General features: G+C 43.9%; 1 protein-coding gene across 1 annotated transcript; it reads right to left on the bottom strand.

Annotated features, from left to right (window-relative positions):
* Positions 1-1578: 1578 nt before the first annotated feature.
* Positions 1579-20827, bottom strand: MAJIN (membrane anchored junction protein). The gene is made up of 11 exons (XM_030956929.1): positions 20770-20827; positions 16785-16915; positions 16449-16494; positions 15105-15180; positions 11068-11193; positions 9721-9752; positions 8823-8932; positions 5713-5767; positions 2839-2911; positions 2589-2733; positions 1579-1812 (listed from the first exon to the last, which is right to left on the bottom strand). Exons 2-11 carry the CDS (start codon positions 16883-16885, stop codon positions 1767-1769), a joined length of 810 nt encoding a protein of 269 aa, XP_030812789.1. The 5' UTR covers positions 16886-16915; positions 20770-20827; the 3' UTR covers positions 1579-1766.
* Positions 20828-22100: the final 1273 nt, after the last annotated feature.

Here is a 22100-nt window from a genome sequence, read left to right as displayed (position 1 = left end):
TATTTCATTTGTCCTTACTGGTGGAAATAATCACTAGATACAAATTTGCTAAATCCCACAAACTCCACAGAAACAAAGACAAACCTAAAACAGAGGGGTACTCCCCCCCCTTTCAAGATGGCATCTGCCACAGGCAACCATGTTTAGGGAGACAAAGGGAAAATGCAGTCAGCCTTCCTCCCTGCTCATCTCTCCAACAGCAAAGGCAGCTGGCACATTCTGCAGGTGATACTTAGCAAACAGCTAGAACTCATGGAGAGACTTAGCCACACTGGAGCAGAGAACAGCAAGGCAAAGCAAGGCAAAGCAAAGCAGCTGGGCTGGGTGACTTGGTGCCTTTTTGCCTCAGCTGGGCACTGCTGGCAAGCTATGGGCAACTTAGACTGGAGCAGGGCCACTCTGTTCCTTATGGCACAGTGCTGCTGACAGGCACTCCTGGAATTTGCCTTGAGGCAGGCCAAGATGCAAAAGAGGAACAAAAGGGAGGGGTAAAAAGAAAAGCCCCAAAGATTCTGCCTTGAGCAAAGATAACAAGGCAAGAGGGGTCTGCCTGAGAGACCCCTGACTTTGAAAAGGGGTCTTTGCACCTTGCATGTCAACTTCCATCCATGGCACTGGATCTTAAAGAGACAGTAATAAGTTTGGGCACAGATAGATATGGACTACAATAACATCTTGGGCTACCCAGGACACATGCTTATTTGAAGTGGGCCAATCTTCCTTCCTGCCCTTTCCCAGGCTCAGCTTTCCCTCAGACTTCTCTCCTCCTGCTCATTACAGCTGCAAGTCACACTCGATGCCATTACCCAAGTGCAGGGTAGAGGGTCTGTATACAGTGTGGGCTCTTTGCCTGTGCTTCCACCTGGCTTCTCTGCAGACTGCAGTCCCTTCAGGGGTGGGAGGGGGTGGCCCTGGCTGGCAGGTGACCCTCCCATCCTGCTGCCCACTCCCACTCCCTCAGTGGGACAGGAGAGAGAGTCACAAAGGCATGAGAAAACACTCATGGGTCAAGACACAGATGGTTTAACAAGAGAAAGAAGCTCTCTCAGGAAACACTTCCTCATATCACACTGTGGCCAAGGATGGCAGGAAACTCTGGAGACCATTGGGCCCAACCCCTTGCCCAGGCAGAGTCACCTATAGCCCAGCTCAGGGGGTCGTTCAAGAATGATAGATCATTTAAAAAGCATAAGCATGGCAACAAAAAGCTGCCTGAGTGTGGCCTTGGCATGTCTGAAATCTTCAATTCCAACCTCATCCCATTACATTTTGAATGCATAAGTAATTACCCAAAGTGTAGTGTAGTGGCAATATCTAATGCAAAATGTTTAATTTTGACCTTTTTAAAGCTGTGAAGCATAGTACTGATGTCCATCTAATACTAGAAACCTCTGCTGCTTCTTTGAGGGAAAGAGTATCTTCTATATGGGTAAGTCTGATTAAAATAACACATAGTTCCAAATTGATGCTTGTTTTATTAGAATACCACATAACGTGAAATTCACAATTGATGACACTTAAGCATCAAAATCTTCTTGCTCTATTCCAAAACCTCAAGATGTGAAGAAAAACCCAACATGTTGTTCTAACCCAACATCTTCAGAATGTTACTTTGAAAACATTAGCAAAGTAGAATTTAATTTAAAGCATTTAATAGCTGAGATAAGCAATGCTTGAAGAAAGGTTTACAATGCTTACAGAAGAAACAGTGCAACCCAATATTCATACTACAAATCTACCTTTCCACAACAATTAGTACTTCCAGGTCAGTTTTTTCCACCAAAAAGATGTTGTAGTGGCGAAAAGATGATGCTGGGGAAACAGTAACAACAAGAAGAGCACGTTAGACTTAAAATACTTCTCTGAATATCGGGAAAAAAGCTGATTTCTGTGCAGAAGGACACAATGCTAGTACAAAACAATACAGAGGAAAACTGAAAAAAATAGAGGAAACATTGAATAACTTGTGCGCTAATGGTCTGGTCTCAGTCATTAAAGGAATGGCACACATTACAATTAACAAGGAGTTTTATTTTTGAAAAAAATAACAAAAAACAGCAGCTGCCAATATCCACCTGGTTCTGTGCAGTGATGGATGGCACTCACAGGATCCAGACTCAGCAGCACGAGAACTCCTTTGGCCAGCCAGCAGGTGTCTGAACAGTGACACTGATTTCCATTTAAAATGGTGCCTTTGGGAGTCAAAGTCCAGATTTGTTCAATGGCCAAATAAAGGTCACATGCAGCTTCATGGGGCTGACGATCCATCCAGGAAGACCCTTTTAGTTGGCACTTCTCAGCTGAGAAAAGCCACTTTATCTAATGGCTGTGATGGAGATTCAGTCACCCTCTCTCATCAGGAGTTTTTCCCAAAGACAGCTCAGAAGAGGAACATTTAGTGGTAATGCTGCCCCTTAGCATGAGATAAAATGACATCCCTTTTTTTTAGCCTTGGGAGACTTTGGTTTAACCACAGAAAAAATGTCTTTCAAAATTATGGAGAACAACCTGGCACTGCCAGAATCAACCTTTAACACAGCCTTGGACAGAGCCAGGACTGCCTCTGCTCATCAGTGTATGATTAGTACCTTCTCCAGAACTGTGAGAGACCTCTTTCTTCTGACTTCATGTTTCCTTTCTTTCCTGTTTGGTCCACTTGCTGCAGCACCTGCACTGCACCCTCGGCCAGACTGGCTACTCTTTTTTGTTCAAGGGCAAATTCCACAGGTCCCCCTGTAAGAAACAGTAGCAAGAACAAAACCACAACCCCGCTCTCTACACACTCCCTGTGGAGCCAGGGGAATGAAACTCAGTGGAAACCAGGAATTCCTTACTCACAGAAACTCAGTTGGTCACAGTCTTTAGTAAGGGATGCTGGGCTGAACTCAAGCTCATTTGCTTTGGAGGAATTCTAAAAGGAAAAGGAACCCAAGAACTGTTACATAATGCTAAATTCTATTGTACAGAGATTTTGTTAGCTTGCTTCCTAAAAATATTAAAAATCAAGGTCTAAGTCTTTGTTGTGTGGTTTCATTTGGGGATTTTTTTCTGTTACGATGAGGACTTTCTTCACCAAGGTATTTTTACACCTCCTTCATCAGGACATAACATAAAGCTGTAATTTATTTAGAAGATTTTAGCATACCAGATAGTGAACTAATAGTAGCTATGGAATAGGCAGAGATTTCAAAAAACATGAACAGAAGAGCTGTGGGAAACAACAGCCCCTGGACAGTGCAGGCCCCTGGAAATTCATCCTTCTAGGACATAGTCCCGGGACACAGACTTAATTCGGAAGGGTCAAAAATGAAAAGTTCCAGAAGCAAGAGGTGGGCCAGGAATACCCATTAGGAAGGTGATCAACAACACAAAGTACCACACAAAACAAAATAAGCATATAGGAACACAGCAAAATCAGCAGGTAAGCTTCTAAAAGAGAGTAAACCCTAAAACAATGACAGGTCCTAATGGTGTTTCCCTTGCACTAATCTCAGAACCATTTCGGTTGGAAAAGCCTTTTAAGATTGAGTCCAGCTGCTAAGCCGGCACTGCCAAGGCCATCACTAAACCATGTCCCCAAATGCCACATCTAACCTCAGGTTAACACAAAATTCCAAGCCTCTGATAGCCTGAGATCTTTGCAGTTTAGTCTGAGAGCATTAACTAAGTTAGGAAAATTCTCTGGAGTGACAGGCTGAGTCTCTTTCTTTATTTGACTCTCACTGGTGCACTAAGTGAAAAGACATTCAGGTTTGACCACATTCATCCTGACCAGATGTCACCATCACAGGCCTGGGAGACATTTGGGTGACAGCTGAAAATGCAGTCTATTGAACGGTCATGTGCCTGTGGAACTTCTTTGCTCCTCATTCCAAATCCAACATCCCTAAGTCGATCCCACACATACTACGTAGACAGATTTCCTTCCTGTTTAACGAAATCCTTCCCTTTTTGAGAAGCATTATGAAATACCAGGTGGATTTGAAACCAAAGCCATACACTGTTGATAAACTGAGAAAAAGCCTTGGAAGAACAACCAGAAAAACTCCAACAAAGTACAGGAGCTACTGACATGTTTTTATCCTAAATCTAATCTTTCTTCTCATCCTGAATTAAAAGAAAAAAACCAAACAAAACCCAAATGGAAAGCATGTCACAGAAATATTTGGCTTTCATCTTCTAAAAATGCATGTTAGGACTTAATAAGAGCACTTCTGCCCATGATTTCACACAGTACTTGTGACACCTGATCTGGTGTTCATCAACAGAACAATCTGTGTCCAGACAACACTCTCAGTTTAACAGTGCCTTAACTAGTGCAATTTCAAGGACAAGTCATGATGTCACAAGCAGCTGTTCCAGAGAAGGTTCTTTTCACCTGAGTTAGTATTTACTGAGTTATTTTTATCACAGTTCCAGTTTACCTGGAAAGTGCTCATGACATGCCCTCCCACATTAGTTAACACAAAAAGAACTTAGCGTAACGTCGGCCAACTGTCATACTGTTTCTCAGAGTCCAAGCTGCTAACCTGGAGCTCCAGCATTCAAGGACTCTAATGTCTCGAAAACTGTACAAACAACAGAGGAATTCTGGAGACATTGATTATAGCAAAGTGGAGAACAAAAAAAGCATCTTTCAGAAAATGATCCTTATCTCACCAATAGTGTTTGGAGTACCTGAGGAACGAAGCCAGAGAGGGCATGTATAGAGACCTGTCACTTATACTGCAAAGATAAGCAGAGGAGGGGTAAAAAGGGATACAAGTTTTACAGACAAATAAACCTGCTTTTTTTAGGTAAGTTATTCTTTACTGAATGCTCCCAAGGAGTTATTAGGCAGTCTTCTTCCTATTCTGCAAATCCAACAAACCTGTCAAAAAACCCTGTTCTAAAAGAATGTTTTGGGCTTCCTTTGTGAGCAAACCCAAGAGAAATGTGTTTGCCTTCTTGGAAAAAACTCTCTTCCAAAAAGCTAGAGAGGGTGAAAAAGCCAGAAAGGTGATAGTGTAGTAGGGATTTGAATTAAATTTAGAATGAATATCCAGAAAATATATGAAGTGCATTTGGGAGGATGTGCAACATCTAGGAGGACACAGGTGTTAGGGTGTGACTAAGAACAGCTCTATCTGAGCAGGCTTGGAGCCTGTGGGCTAGAAGAAAAAGAATCTTCTCCTCCTAACAAGGTCTTTGAAGAACACAGAGCAACAGCCAATGCCTCTGGAACAATCCTGTCATGAATCTGCCTTCTGGTGACATAGTGAGAAAAGGCATGGCACTGTTTCAGGAACAGGGTGATGCCTGCACAGCCATCAGCAGAGAGAGGGACACTGGTGGGGAGTGGCACATGGTCACAGCAAAGCCAGTGACAAGATGCCAGCACTCACTGTTGGCCCTTTGTGGAGTTCTCCATAAAGGGGCATGTGAGATGACAGAGGACTGGAGTCCTGGAGAAAAGGCAGGGCATCCCTCAGGCTCTCCTCTCAGAGGCTGAGCTTACCCCCAAGCCTGTAGATTGACAATCAGAAAAGTTTGCATAATCTCAAAAAAAAATATAACTCATCCCTTTGCTAAGTCTCGTGAGGAGTCAAAAATGATGAGGGTGATGCAGGGAAAAAGGGGACAAATTACCTGCAGGCATTTTTATGCTTGCCACTGTAAGGGTCCAGGACTAAATAGGTGATGTTGTTTCTTTCTGAATATTCTGTAGCTTACCTTTTCAAATCCTTGCTCTGCTTTACTCATTTGGTGAACACAGTCAGCTCCAGTTCTAAAGAAAAGTAAGTAAAAACTGAGTTTACAAAAAGGAAGCAGCCACTCCAAGTACTTCACTAGAAACCAGGACTTTAGTAGACTCTACTCAACAAGATATATACCCTTAATCTATATTTGTACTCATGTTTCAAAGTCTTCCTTAAAAATAAAAATATGCACTCATTCTGCTTTTCTACTGTTGGGAAGGATGAAAGTTTGACAAGAAAGTCTCACAGATATGTATGCTTGGCAGAAAGATTTTTAAATGTAGAGTCTGATGAAGGAATAGAGATGGAAGCAAGTTTTGATATAGAAGAAAAGAATTGCTGAGCCAGTCTTACTGGATAACCAAGAAGGCAAAAGGTGTGTTAGTTAGAAGGGGTTTTTATGACTTAGAGCAAAGGATAAACCCACCTGAAACATGATGTTTTCACCAAGCAGAAAGAGAGCACAGGCAAACAAGTCAGCAAAGTTGCAAGTAGAAAAAAGGTCTCAGAATTTTCCACTGCAAGAAAACTGAAAAACAACTTCTAGCTTAAACTTTAATGTACTAACTTTTAGTGATTGGAGAACAGTAACATGGATATGGTAATTACAGTAGTTATGATAGGCTATAGATAATAGTTAAGGTATAAATTGGTTCTACTGTATTAAGATGCTAACCAAAGAAAAGTCTATAATGCAATGTAAGCAAAACCAAAGGGTCTCCAGGCCTGCCTGTAGCTGGAGCTGACAGCTGTAGGCACAGGCTCTGTCACCCACAACCCTGGACTGCTGTGACGTCTTGGATGGAATAAACTGCATTTTGGAGAGCCACCTGGAGTCCCACATCTCTCATTTAGGCTCTTACATTCTACGATGACAAACAAGCAGTTAAAGAGAAAAAGCATTACATGAAAAGGGGAAAGAGCAGATAGCTGAGAAGGCTTGTGAATCCTACAAGGTTACAAGGGCAGGTAGTAAAGAACCACAGAAAGATCTTGCAAGACTTGGTCATGGGGCATTAAAATGGCAGAGGAAACTCCATATGGGGAAGTATGAAGAGATGCATGTGCAGAAAAACCACCCTGGCTTCACCTGAGGAGATCAGAATCACTGGGAGTGCCACTTCGAGATTCTGATTTCTCAACACTCAGTAGCACCTCAAGAAAATCCAAATCCCCCAAGACAATTTAGGAGCAAAAGAGATTGTCCAGAAAGAAGAGAAGACAAAGAGCTGGTCTCATTGCAGCAGACACACTCCTTCCTGGGGCAGGGAAGATGCTCAGCCTGAATGAGCTCTTCAGTCTAACAGAGTAACTGGAAAAAATGACAGAAGGCTTGAAGCTAGTTCTCACCAATTTGATTTTGAATTCAAGCATACACTTAAGAATTATGGATTGTTCTAATCATAACTGCTGTGGCAAGATTCAGGACCTAGAGAGAACTGCCAGACTGGATCATGAAATAGCCCTTTTTGACCTTGTATTTTATTAATCTACAACTTGTGTCTTTGGCTAAAAGAAATAAAATTCTGAATCCTGGGCTCATTCCTCCCTCATATTCAACAGTTGTACTGTGAGTAGAAACAGGCCAGGGGGATGGGGGTGGGATTAAAGGAGTACATTTCCATGAGCAGGAAAAGAACTGGCTTCAGACTTTGTTAATATCTCTGCATGAAACACGCTTGGGAATTGGGTAGGATATAAGGCACCAAGGTAGATGATTGGATATAGTCTGTACATGGGAGGGGAAACGTGCACACTGATGGATCCAGGACTGTTTGCCACAAACCTGTGAGGATTCAGCTTTTCTACAGAGTTTCTTCTTTTAAAAATACACTCTAAGAAGAAAGAAGTCTGCCAGCCTCTAAGTAACACTGGATATCTGAAAGATAGTCAAGAACTAAGCACAAGGTTTGCCAAGAGCCAGCCCTGTACCCTCACGCAGAAGAGTGATTCAGCTGAGCTGAATGATTCACCCTGAGCTGAATTAGGCAGAGCTCTGCCAAACCACTGCCCTCAAACAGTGATCTCTCTCCTCTGCTCAAGGCTGCTGAGGCCCCTCTGCCCCAGTATGGACTGGAAACCCCAGTACATGAGTGAGACTCACAGCAAAGGGCCACATGCAAACATGATGATGGGTTTGAGGAATTTTTTTTCAAGTGGAGAAGCTTTAAGAGATTAGGCTGTTTAGCCTGGAGAAGGCTTGGATGGGATCTTACCAATGTACACCTGATGGGAGGAAATGAAGAACAGAGAGCCAGACCTTCCTGAACCCTCTTGTCTTCTGGCAGGACAAGAGGCAAACGGCACAGACTGCAAAACATGAAATTAAAACTTGAACACAAGAAAAACCTTTTTGACTGGAATTGGGGTCATACACTGCAAGTGGCTCTCCACAGTTGTGGTGGTTCCATCCTCAGAGTCTACTCAAGACCTGAGGGAACTTGCTTTGGGTGACCTTGCTTGAGCCGAAGGGGTCTGAACCTTGATATCAAAGGACCTGTCCAACCTCAACCATTCTGTAAAATCCAGAGATAGACACCTACTTGGAAATCACCATGAGAAATTTAGCTACTGAAGAATTTTGGTGAAATTGTGTGAGAATACTCACACAATGCGTGCAATTTCATAAGACTTTAAAGCACTTGGAAAAGAGCAAGTTCCAAGGCATCTTGACGCCAGCCTCAAGCCAAGAGGGCAGCATTTATCAGCTGGCTCAACGGAGCAGGCTGGGAGGCAGGTGGAAAACTGCTTCCAGTTCTTCCCTTGCTGTCCTAGACTCAAGTGTGCAAGCCAGTACACTGCTCTGTCTGGCTGCTGAGCTATCACCTCACTGTGACTCAAAAGGTGATGTGAACACAGAGGAGTTAAACAGGCAGAGCTCTGGTCAATAGTATGGGAACTTGGAAAGTATGGGACCACTTTTTTCCCAATATGAGCAATGATGCTTAGATTCTGTTAGCCATGGAAGAAAAGGAAGAAAGAAAATGGGGCAAAGGATTGCACAGAAATGAAGCATGAAGAAGGTACAAGACACATTAAGAATATTAATATGTGTCCTGGGAGACTCTTTTGGAGTCAACTTACCTGTCCATACAAGACTGTGGGCATGAGGTATCATCTCTAACTTCCACTCTTCTCCTCTTCACTCCTTCTTTCATTGCAGTACTTTCTGACATTTCATTTCTTTTCCTGACCTTCAAAGGATTGCAAGTTCAGTATTGGTAACAATTGATTTTGACTTTTCTATTTTAGAACAAAATTCCCAGTTGAAGTACATTCATATTTTGCAAAAATTGTTCCTGCTTATACTCTGAAAACAAACAAAAAAAAAGGATTCAAGACTAAAACAAGCACTGGGAGGTCAGCCAGAGAATTATGCTCAATAGTTTTAAACAAAGTATTTCTTTCTAGGACATCCTATTTTCTCCATTTTCAGAGGACTGCCACGGAATGTAAATAGCAGGAATGCAGAGACAGAAAAAATTCCTTAGGGGAATTTGGACACTTCCTTGGGGGAATTTGGATTTGAACTGTTCTTAATTAATTCACTTCAGACACTTACCTATATTGAAAATAATCCTATCCTAAACTCTCATTACACAAAAACTTCTCAAATAAGCATAACTTTGCTGTTTATGACACAGTACCTAGGGAACTACTTAATTACTCAGAAATATCAACCTCACAGATTCTTCCAGTGATGAAAACACTGGACAGCTCACTCAGTTAGGCTTGCAGAAAATCCATGGAACTGAAGGCAGCAGGCTCTTAGGTCCTGATACAGGACTGCTTTCCAAGCTCACCAGAACTGTCAGAAGAACATCTCTCCCCTTGGTTCTACGTGAGAATTTGGTGCCACTTTACACTGCCTAACTCCTAGTGGTAGGAGAACTCTAGCATTGCCTAAAGGCATAGATTCTGTTTCTCAAGAGTACTTAGAACATAAATTAAACAACAAAATAAAACCAAACGCACAACTTACAAGCTCATCACTGCCCTTGTTTACTTCTTTACCTGCAACAGAGGTATAAAACTTGGTGAATATTTGGACTCAACTTTCTTTAACCAACTGAAAAGTATATTTTTGCACTGCAATTTCTCTTCCAGGAGCAAGATAAACTACTGTGAAACAGTCTGGACCTGCATATGATACACTGAAATAGAAAATGTTCAAATACAGCTCTTTCTGAACCAGAATTCCTGGCTATGAACACCAGATATCATTGGGGTGGGACAATTGCTTGTCTTAAAGAAGTCAAAGGTATCTTCAGAAGAGAAGGGCCTGAAAAACAGTTAGCATCTCGCAGTGCTTTGGGCACCAGATGGAAGATGCAAGGACATCTGGATCACAGCCTCTAGAGAATACTGGCCAGCTGTAAGATGTATGGGATTCACACATATTTCCCTGAAGAAAAATCCCCACCAAGAGAAATGTGAGACATCAAGTCTGAAAGTAACAGTGCCTTACACTGTTCCTAATTTTAGAATAGCAACGCTGTACAACTATCTGGATAAAGCAATTAAATACTGTAGCAGGTGTGCAGGGAAGCGAGTGAACTCTCCATGGTTAGAAGTCTTTACATCCAGACATGGTATGTTTGATAGGAAATGCAAATAGGTGAGACTAAGAAAGTTGGCCATCTTATAAAGATCCCATTATCTGCTAGGCAGTCATTAAAGAAAAACAGTAAGTTTTTCCAGAGCCTGATAATCACAACAGGAAACAGTATGAATACTCAGTTTTCACATCAGGGGAGTTTTAATGTAGAGTCCCACAGAGTCCTTAGCTGTGGCTTGAGGTTGTAAAGAGAATTCATAGAAAGCCTGGAAATTGAGATGCTATTGAGGTGAAAATGTTTGCTAATTGTATAAAAGATATTATTAACATGATTACTATGATTTTTTTTTAGAAAAATCCATTATTTCTTTAGGAACATAGCAACAAAGAGTGTGACTTTCTATGTCAACAAATGTAGTCATGCACAAGGAACAAAAACATGTGTCCCATATACATTTATGTGCTGGCTCCAGCCCACTGACTGACATAAAAAAATGAAGGTTGGGAGCCACTGGGCATAGCTTCACAAAAATACCAGCTAAAGAGTCACCGATGGTTGGAAAGGCAAAGGGGAATTCAGGGCATTTTAGACAAGCAATATGAGACACTAAGGAACATCCTCTTGAGCACTATTTCAAACTCATGGTACAGGCATCCCACATGCAGTTTTGCTCTCTCTGATTCAGATACACTGACAAAGGAAAAGAGAAAAGCAAGACATAGATCATAGATGTTTACAGAAATTACCCAAACATAATCACAGTGACTTACCACAAGATATATTTCGCTGAAATGAGTTCAATTCTAGATACAACGTACAAATGTAGGGATAAGGCACGAGATGGACATTCTCATGTTTGAATTTCATTTTTGATACTCGCTCCCATTTACTCAAATCTGAGAAGAACGATAAGACTTAAAAACACAACACTAACATTTCAAAGGACCATGAGTCCTGAAAATGTCTTCTAAAGCTTCAGAAGTCACAGCACACTGTACATGTGCACAAGGGAGCAAATACAACCTGTTACTATGAACTTGTGAAACTGCACTAGTAACACACTACAGGAAACACTTATCCATTTTTATTTATCCACACTGCCCCATCAGTCACCTTTATTAATAGTGTTCTGTTCCCTTAACTGTTCTTGCCTTCAGTACTGATATCCTCCTGAAAAAAAACTAAACCAGGCCCTTCCAAACCTATAAATAAAAAAAACCCCCTTCAACAGTCTTCCTAAGTAAAAAGGAATTTTTAAAAAATTTTATTTAAAAATTAAAAAGGATTTGGATTCATAGAAGCAGCATGTCCTGGTTTGAAAAGGAAGTGAGTTTTTCGGGATGCTGTGGTCAGACCAATAGGTGCTCAGATTTGAATATTGGCACCTGGTGTGGCCATTGAGGACATGGATACGCCTCTGAGAACACAGGGGGTTAAAAGCAGAGAACTCCCAGTGGGAAGCTCTCTTGGGTTCCAGTGGGTGAAGGAGGTCAGAGTTGCCCTGCCCAGCTGCGGGCTGGGTGCAGGAGGGGAAGCCATGCGGCCGGGTGAGGTGAGCCGGGGCCTTGGACAGAGAAGGGAGGTGAAGGCCCCTGCAGGACAGAAGGGTGGAGGAGCACCGAGAGGCATTGGGCAGCACCCTCCCCCCCCCACCGCTTCCCAGGAGAGAGAGAGAGAGAGCAAGCTGGTGCCTCTGGTGCCTGTGCCACCTTGAAATTTGATAGCATGGCCAGCGGAGAAGGAGAAGGGGGGGTGCAGCAAGAAGGTGCCCAGCAGGGCAGCTGTGGGAGTTCTGGACATGCAGAGCCTGAGATTTTTAAGCCTTTTCTTGGGTGATGGAAACCTTACAAATGCTGATCCTCCTGGAGTTGAATGAGAAGAGAGATAGAGATAAGAGGAAATGGGCCAATGTGATGCAAGTTTGCGCAAGTGAAAGATGTCCAAGAGAAGTTGAGAAGAATCCTAGGTGGAAGGAGATGATGGAGTGGCCTTTGGCTGGACTTTTCTTGTATAGCCATGGACAGAATCATTTTTCCTGTGACACAGAGACTGCATTTAGCAGGAGGCAATGGCTTGGAGCCAAGACAATGCAGTGATGTGATGTGAAGGAGTGTGTGAACAGAGACGACGGGTGAGGAGGGTGGTGGTGTCCTCCGACTTCAGAGAAGAAGATGATCTCTGTTCTCGAGACCCCTCGGCCCCAGGGGTGAAATTTGGGGGGGACAGGTGTCCTGAAAGTGAGAGACTGTGCTTTTTTTGGAATTGGGCAAAGCATCCTTAAAAGGGGAACCCTAGAAGCAGCTCTGGTCCATGCGCAGTGGTGAGAGCACTGGGCACGGAAGGAAGATGTCACGATGGCAAATGATCTCCGGGTGGTGCCACGTGTGACATGGAAACACAAGAGGTCTCAACTGTGTTTCCAGGGGAAGCCTATGGTACAAGAGGGACTCCTCTCTCCTTGATGAACCAAGAATTGATTATCTAAAGGGTGGTGATGGACTGAGAGTTGGTGATCGGAGGGATGGTAACTGAATTGAGAATCCAAGGTTTTGTACTACTGTAATGTATTGGAAATTTGGTGGGGGGAGGAGGAATGTTTTTAGAGGGTTTTCATTCTGAGTTCTGTGTGTGTTTCTTTTTATATATAGTTCTAGGTTAATATAAGTTTTTTTTCTTTATTCCTAAGTTGGAGCCTGCTTTGCTGTATTCCTGGTCACATCTCACAGCAGATGCCAGGGAGAATATATTTTCATGGGGGCACTGGCATTGCGCCAGCGTCAAACCATGACACAGCATCATTAAATTTACTTCACAGTTCAAAATAGGGGAAAAAAGATAATTGACATGACAGCCATTCCTTCATGTGAGTGCAGTTCTGACATGCAGGAGCTTCTGCTTGGAAGGTCAAATGGTGCTGGACATAAGTCTCCTCACACACCTCTGATCTCAGGGAGAAACAGGTGAAATGAATACTGTTAGTCCTCATCTGCTAGCAGAAACTAACGTCTTGGGAACAGAAGACAATGAAACATTGATACAATCAGTTCCTTTCAGGACTGAAACTGCCTGATTTTTAGCTTGAAGGACTTATCATCGGTGATTAACAAAGACACTGTCACTCTACAGAGAGGAGCCCGACACACCAGCTGTAAGACAACCTCTCATGCCAGGCCTCTGAGCTCACAGTTCTCTTCCAGGCCCAGTGCTGGCTGAGCATGTGGATGGACTTACAAGTTCTAGAAATGCAAGTTTGTAAACCAAACACTCTTCAACACACAGACAGAACTGGTTGAGATTTAGAGCAAACTAATAAAGTTGGTTGGATTGGATGTCTTCTGTATAATGATGTTCTTGGCTACCTTATCTTCTTGACTCTAACATGAGTAAGTTGCTGTTGCATGTATCTGCTTCAGACAGAGGAAAAGGATGGCCTAATTTCTCATTCTATTATGCCTGCTATTAAGAGGCATAATGCAGTCTTCTAAGACAGGAGGGGAATGCCTCAGAGGTTTTCATTACTCCAGGGCACTCAGAATCACAGGAAGTGATGCCAGATCTGATCCAAAAATGGACTCGCCTTTAGGACTGGAAAACACTATCATTTAACTGAATTACTTTTCTCTTCAACAAAAGTCTCAGGAGAGTAACTTCTCAACCCAACACACAACAGCAACTACAAGAGAAATATTAACAGTTACCATCTCTTTTATCAAGTTACTGTCACTTTAAATTAAAAATATGCAGAATATGTAGCAGACATGACTAAATTCTGTCCAGTTGCACAAGCCAGAAGAAAAAATATGAAGGCCACTTATGTATTCTGATGACAGAACACCTAGAAAGAGGAGGAGCCTGTAGTACAGCCACTATTTAGAATAATCCAATCTCAAATGCCTCAGCACTTCTGTATCAAAAGTGAAATCCTGGGAAACGACACTCCTCAAAACCTGTGCTTCTATATGACTATGCTGTGCAATTGCACACAGCTTTTACAGCACTGTCTGTGGACAGCAGGCCAGACTGACAGCAGCTCAATGCCTCTGCAAACTTTAGGGAAGACAGAAAAGATCTGCTGACTGGTTCCACAGGAGTAAGAGGCATGAGTGCCGTAAAGTGAATACTGTGCTGATCACATTTGCTTCACAATTGTTTCTAGGCTTCAAGGACTGAAGAGGGAACCAGGATAACTGGATGACAATCCTGCAGGCTTTGTGTGTTTAAAAGCCTGTCTGGACTTCCAATTATCTTAGCTCAACTACTGCTTCTTGTAAAGCTCACTCTGTGAGGTACTTTTTGCTTCTCTCAGCCATCTCTGTGGAGACATGAGTGCAGACTCACACTTGCTCCCATCCTCCATCCCCAAAGGCTCACGGTGGTTTAACCTTGAGGGACCTAACAAGAACAAACATGAGTTTCCCTGCCCACGAGCCAGTATTGCTGGGCCTGTAAGGAGTGTTTTACGTTCCATGAACCTTTGGGAACAATGCACCGGCTGTGCTTCTGAGCACATGAGATGGGCTTCCTGGCACTTCATGTATACCTTTGTTTGCTCTGGCTAAACCCAATTTGGAACACAGGGCTGTTTGGATGACAACACTGCAAAACACTCTTGTCACATCAGTTCTCTGGTGAAGGTAACACCTGAAGTGTTCAAAATGCCTTCAGCCAATGTCAAACTGCAAAGATTGAAGTAGTACTACTCCAGCTAAAGAACTACACACTCCTACACATAAATGTTGACTTATGCAATGCCCAAAAGATACAAATCACTGAATCTTTTCTTTTATGAGTAGGAAAGAAAGGATACATGGAAAGACGGTGAAGTGGTCTGTAGAAAATGGATGTAAATCATCAAGATTTCCAAGGATTACTCGAATCACTTCCTGGAGAGGCCAAAAAATAAACAAAGGAAGAATATTAAAAACATAGTGACAATTCCACTGTCAGGTACACTTTCAAGACTTGGGGAAAAATTAACATTACTTTACAGTTTGCATGAATCGTGGAAGATCAGGTTCTAGATATTCTGCCTTTCCTCCTCCCCTTCTTCTCCCCACTCCCTCTTGCCATTTTAGAATGTACTGCACTGACAGACTCATAGAAATTTAGGTGAATGAGTACCTTAATCTTGAATTAACATAGAAGAATTACTATGGAAAACGGGGGTGTGCTTTTAAATTTAAGGCGTGTCATTTAATTTTTCCAGCAAAACACACACAGCATTTACCTACTCCTCTTTCTCTGAATATTGACCCAAATCAGTTATAAGGTAAATGCAGTTAAGCCCCAACAAACTCCTCTACAAACACAAAACATTTTCTAGTAATACCTTTCAACATTTTCAAAAGTGAAAAAAAATTGTAGTTCTTCATATCAATTAAAATCAGCACATTTTCTTCAGCAAGGTTTTCAATGCTATTACTGTACTTTGAAGTTTTTTAGAAATTAAGTAATAGGAAGGAGCATTTTTAAGCAGGGATTATATTTGTTTCAGTTTCTTAGTAATGGCAGGGGCCTTCTTCTGTCTCAGGAAGAAGATGACAACAACACAACTCATCCATCGTGACCATCAGTTTGTGCTTGGACACAAAGCAATAGCATCATTAAAAGAACACCCATTGGTTCAACAGTTGCAAGGAAAGCACATGCAATTTAGCATTAGATTAGCCTCCATCGAGCCAGCTCACCAGTACTGCCACAGCTCCTGAAAAACCACGAGGGATTAACAGCTAAGTCAAGTCTGACAACTTGAAAGTTTCAAGGTTGAAACTGAAATCCTGGGAAAGAGCTCCTGCAAGAATGACTCTGAAGAGGAATCAGACAGGAACTGGGTGCAACTAGCTCAAGAAAGGGGATCTTCCCTTTGTCCAATTTTAACAGTCAGTAGCTTCTTTGGAATAGTTCAAACAAAAGCATGACTCTTCTACACTAAATTTTGCCTGTTGAGGAACATTTTTCATTTGTGGGGTTTTTTTGTTTTGTTTTGTTTTTTTTTTTATGCTCAGACTCTCCAGGGAAGTTCCCCCTAAGTTCTCCATTGCTCACACTTGAAATGCTGCATTTGACAAAATGTTCTCAGTCCCGTAACAAGCATATAATTTGTTTAGCCTAACAGCCATCTGAAGTCCTATGGACCTGCCTCAGCTCCTACCTCAGACTCCTTGGCAGCGCTTTCAGTGAGACTGAGATTGGGAGAGCTGTGAAACAAAGAGAGAATTGGAACCATCCCAGCCAAAATGCAATGAAGTTACATTTCAAGTAAGAGTTTAAACAGAAACAAAACATAATTCCCACTGAACAGGAAAAAATACTTAGTGGGCAGGTTAATTCCTAACCTATTACTCTTAAAAAACATCCCTTATTCAAAAGGATTGTTCTGTGTGAACTTTCTATCCACTTGCGTTTTGTTTTTTAAGGTCTTGTATTAACTCACTGCCACATGCAGCCAACAAACAGCAGACTGACTTCTTGGCTTTAACACACATACCTGTTGAAGTTGCCATACCGGATTTTAAATTTGTACACATGCCTGCCAGCATGAAGAAATCTTGTTTCAGGCAATGGATAGGTGAATGGTTTCAATGGCATCTCTCTCTCTCTCTCCCCCTGAACGCCAGACTAGGAAAGCAGGAGAGTCAAAGGTTAATTCCTAAAACCCCACACCACATCTCTTTCTGTCGTATGGAAAGATTATATGCAGTTTTTCTTCCAGGGGACATTTGCAGAGAGAACTCTCCTACCAGTCAGCAAACGGCTGATCTGAGTGTCCCGTGTTAATAGCGCTGTGTTTTTGAGCAGGATCCAAGGACAGGCCTGGAGCAGATGGTCACCTCGTCTTCAGCTGCACTGCCCTGCAACTGCCTCTGCCAAGGTCCCTGAAGCTTTATGGGACTCGTGCTACGGGGATGGCAAACCTCCTTTCCGCCCCGCCCCCCCATCCCAGACTCCTCCGCAGAGCCCTGTGGGGCCTGCAACTGGCACTGGATGCATAGGAAGCTGTGGATCCTGGCTACCCCTGAGAGTCCAGCCCGCAAGAACTCATTGCTCTCCATCCCACCGCACATCCCCGGTGCCCCCCGGCCACCGCAGAAGCAGTGAGCACTGCCTGGCTGCCCCCGGGGCGGGGCGGAGAGCCCAGGCCTGCTGGTGCAAGGCCAGGCCCCACTGTGGACGCCGGCACAGCGTCTGGCCTGCCAGACGCGACATGCCGCCACCTTTCCCGAGTCAGGGGCGGCCTGAAAGGCCTCTGGACTGCTCCAGCGCCTACCGGCCACCCTCCGCTCCACGTCCACTGGTCCCACTGTGCCCACCAAGCCCTTGCCTATGGTGGGGCCAAGCCGGGGCTGCGGTGCTGAGCGGTGCCGTGCACAGCCAAACCAAGCCAAATGGAGCCGAACCAATGAGAGCCTAGCCGAACCTAGTGGAGCACAACTGAACAGAGCCGAATGGAGATGAACCAAGACCAGCCCAGCCAAACCCAGCCAAGCCCAGCCTAATCCCGCCAAGCCCAGTTGAGCCCAGCTGCAGATAGGGAGGGAGGCATGGCCCAGAGCGGATCCGCAGTTCTGCAGCCCCTTTCCTCGGTGGGGTAGCGGGGCTGGATGTCCTGGTGGTGGGTGCTGGAGTTGGCTGCAGCTGGGCTGCCGAGGTGGCATTTCAGATGAGGCAGAGGCACCAGGAGGCACTAGACCTGCGGCGAGAGGGCCTAGGGCTCGATCCTTAGCCCATACAGCACTTCTTTCTTTTCCCTTTCTGACTCACACAGCTCCCTGCTCCACTTCTGCTGCTTCCTGTTGTCCTCCCTTTATATAGCCGGAACATTTTATATACTGCACCTCTTTAAGAAAGACTGGAATTGAAAGATCTTTCCTTTTCCGACAGTGTTCACAGGGGTCCCAGATGAGGGAAGAGATGAGGATTTGACTCCATGTTTCAGAAGGCTTGATTTATTATTTGATTATATATATTACATTAAAACTATACTAAAAGAATAGAAGAAAAGGTTTCATCAGAAGGCTAGGCTAAGAACAGAAAGGAAAGAATGATAACAAAGGCAGCTGTCTCGGACTCTCTGTCTGAGCCAGCTGGGCTGTGATTGGCCATTAATTATAAACATCCAAGATGGGCCAATCAAAGATCCACCTGTTGCATTCCACAGCAGCAGATAACCATTGTTTACATTTTGTTCCTGAGGCCTCTCAGCTTCTCAGGAGGAAAAATCCTAAGGAAAGGATTTTTCATGAAAAGATGTCTGCGACAGTTAATATCCAGGGACTGATACAGCATCCCTTGCTGTTCAGTCAGTGAGGTGAAGTCCACTTCCTATAAGCAGTGGCATGATGGTACCCCTCAGCATTGGTAAAGACATGATGTAAAGAATAATTCAGCAGCTGCAGAACAATTCTGAATTTATTTTCACTGTCTTTTGGTTTAAAAAAAAGCAAAATAAGCTTAGGGAGTCAGGAAGTAAATTGATGCATTGATTTCATGCACAAGCAGGAAATTGGTAATGACCAATGTTCAAGCAAGACGATAACGCAGTGGAAAACACAGCTTCACTAACTACTCTAACCTTCTCTAAAGACGCTGAGCCCACCCTTCTGGGTGCATCTCAGCACGAAGGGCTATGTCCTGTTTGAGCTGCTCTTCAATAGCAAATGGGAGGCTCTAAGTTGGCTTTACAGTAAAACAGCACCCTCAGGAATCCCTCCAAGAAATCCTTGGGGCACACCAAGGGAGTCCTCAACACTAACGGATCTTGCAGCTAGGCAGAGTCCCATCTTGCCACGGTGTCACAAACTGATGCCTGAAAACTGGGCAAGAAAACAGTAGTCCATAGTATAGGGCCTACAGAGTAGGTATTTGTTTAATCGATGCCAGAAGTGAGCGGGACAGCTCCGCCACAAACTCCTTGTCCATTCTTTGCACAGTACTACATTTTATACTTTTTTACATAATGTATGTATGATACTTTTCTAACCTTCATATTGCAATGTATTTTCTAATTATATGATTATGTAAGCCCTTGTAGCACATGCACGGTTTCTGCACGAGGTGATCGTCAGGCTCCTGGTGGTCGCTTTGGATGAAGGCTCGTAAGTCCTCCTGGGGTTTGAATTTTTCACCTCTGTTTTCTGTGCCAAGTTGTATAAGATTGTCTGCTCAAAGAGCCATTGGTTAGCTTTTGCAGTTAGCTTGTTCTGCTAAATTTGCTGATTTCACATACCCTGTTCCAAAGTAACTACACTTTCTGCATAGCTATAGCCTTTGCATAGCTCAAGCATTATCTTGTCACCTAGCCACCAGCACGAGGAACTCAATGTACGCTGTGACACAACACAGCCTCATGGCTCAGCAGACCATTATGACAACCTGAAATCTCATGGATCCAAGCATCTACTTGGACAAAGTAGGGGCTCGTAGGACACAGGTGCCACTGGGACATTGCCAGCTCTTGTAGAATCCAGTGTCCATTGTGACACAGCACAGCCAGATGGAAACATGGAGACCATTGGAATGGAATCTGATGGAACTAAGTGTCAACTGTGAACACGGCATGGTCTCATGGAATTCAGGGGCAACTGGGACTGGACCATGGCTCATGGAAGCAAGGGGCCGTTGTGACACAGCAGGGCCTCATAGAACCCAGGAGAACATTGTGGGACAACGGAATTCCATGGAAGCAAGCGTCAATTGCCAAAATCTCAGGCTTCATGGAACCTAAGCGACCATTATGACTCCATGGCACTGCTCATGGAAGCAAGTGTCCATTATGGCACATCCAGGTTTAACAGAATGCAGGAGACAATTGTGATGCAATGGAATCTCAAGACACCGAGGCTCCATTGTGACACAGAGGGGCCTCACGGAACCAAGGAGACTGTTAGGCAATGGAATCTCATGGAACAAAGTGTAAATTGTCTACACAGCAAGGCCACATGGAAGCCAGGGGCCAATAGGATGTTGAAAGGTTTAAAAGCATTGTGCCTAGGCATACTTGGGCAAGAATAAGATACATTGTAGCCAATATAGAACCTGGCAAATCCTAGCCACAAGCTAGACACAGGATGAAACTGGGCAAAAAATGGGGAACAAAACTTCAAACAATGAAGTACAAAGCTTGCTAAAACCAGTAAGAAAATTGCTGAAACAGTTAACAAGAGACTGCTCATGCCTAGAGGAGAAAGGTGAAATGGGCATGGTGATAAAGACATCCAGCCTTCATCAGTGGACCACCAAGGAAGATGCAGAGCCTTCCTCAGCGAGACCTGGGTGCCCTGCGCCTGTGTTTTGCATATGCTAATGATAATGATGAGTTCTAAGAAATAGTTTGTATAACCACAACTTTTCTAAGGAAAACAATAAATACGCACGAAGTATAAACAGGTATTGTAATCTGCTGTGCACCTTGGATGTGGCAATGCTAGGAGGATTGATCCCTGTGCACCCAGGACATTGAATAAAACAAATACCTGTGTCTTGGACTTTGTCTCAGAAATATCTCTTGGCCTGGTTTGGGGTGATTCAACATTTCGAAGGCTCATGCAAGCAAGTGTCCATTGTGAAACAGCTGGGCCTAATGGAACACAATAGAACATTGTTACACAATGGAATCTCATGTCAGCACTTTTACACCAGGGCCTCATGGAACCCAGGCACTGTAATGCAAGGAGTCTTGGGGAAAAAAGTTTCAATTTTGAAGAACGCAGCTCCTCATGGAACACAGATGCCACTTGGATAATGCCAGGGCATGTGGAACTCAGTGTTCACTGTGACACAGCGCAGGCTCATAGAACTCAGCTGACCATTGTGACGCAACGGAATCTCATGGATCCAAAGCTCTACAATGACCAAGGTGCCTCTGGGACATTGCCAGGCTAGCAGAAATAAGACTCCGTTATTGCACAGCAAGGCCTTATGGCACCTGGGAGGCCACTGTGTCACAATGGAATCTGATGGAAGCAAGTGTCCATTGTGACATAGGAAGGCATCATGGCACCCAGGAGACCACTGTGACACAATGCAAGCTCTGGGAATCGAGTGTCAAATGCAAACACAACAGGGACTCCTTGAAGCCAGATGCTATTTGGATATTGGCAGGGCAGGTGGAACTTGGTGTCCATTGTGACATAGCACAGGCTCATGAGCAACAGGAGAGCACAGTGACACCATGGGATTGTGGTGAACCAAGCATCAATATAAACATGTCAGGCTCTCATGAAACTAAAGAGAATTTTGTGATGCAGTGGAATGTCATAGATCCAAGGCTCTACTTTGGGCAAGATGGGCCTCATTAGACACAGGTTACTCTGGGACCCTGCCAGGCCTAGTAGAAACAAGGCTCCATTATTGCACAGCAAGCCTCATGGGACCTAGGAGGTCACTGTGTCACAAAGCAGTCTGATGGAAGCAAGTGTCCATTGTGACACAGGTGGGCCTCATGGTATCCAGGAGACCCCTGCCGTGCAGTGTAATCTCTGGGAACCAAGTGTCAACTTCGAACACAACAGGGCCTCCTTGAAGCCAGGTGCTACTGGGATATTGCCAGGGCAGGCAGAACTCAACGTCTATTGTGACTCCAGTGTCCATTGTGACACAGTGTTGCCTTGCAGAAACATGGGGACCCTTGTGACACAATGGAATCTCATGGAACTAAGTGTCAATTGTGAACTCAGCATGGCCTCATGGAACCCAGGGGCAACTGGGGCTGTGCCATGGCTCATGGAAGCAAGAGGCCGTTGTGAAATGGTGTGGCCTCATGGAACTAAAGAGAACATTGTGAAGCTATGGAATCCTGAGGAAA

Source organism: Camarhynchus parvulus, chromosome 12 (genome assembly GCF_901933205.1).
Source record: "Camarhynchus parvulus chromosome 12, STF_HiC, whole genome shotgun sequence".
NCBI lineage: Eukaryota > Metazoa > Chordata > Aves > Passeriformes > Thraupidae > Camarhynchus > Camarhynchus parvulus.
This window is presented reverse-complemented; position numbering and strand designations above follow the sequence as displayed.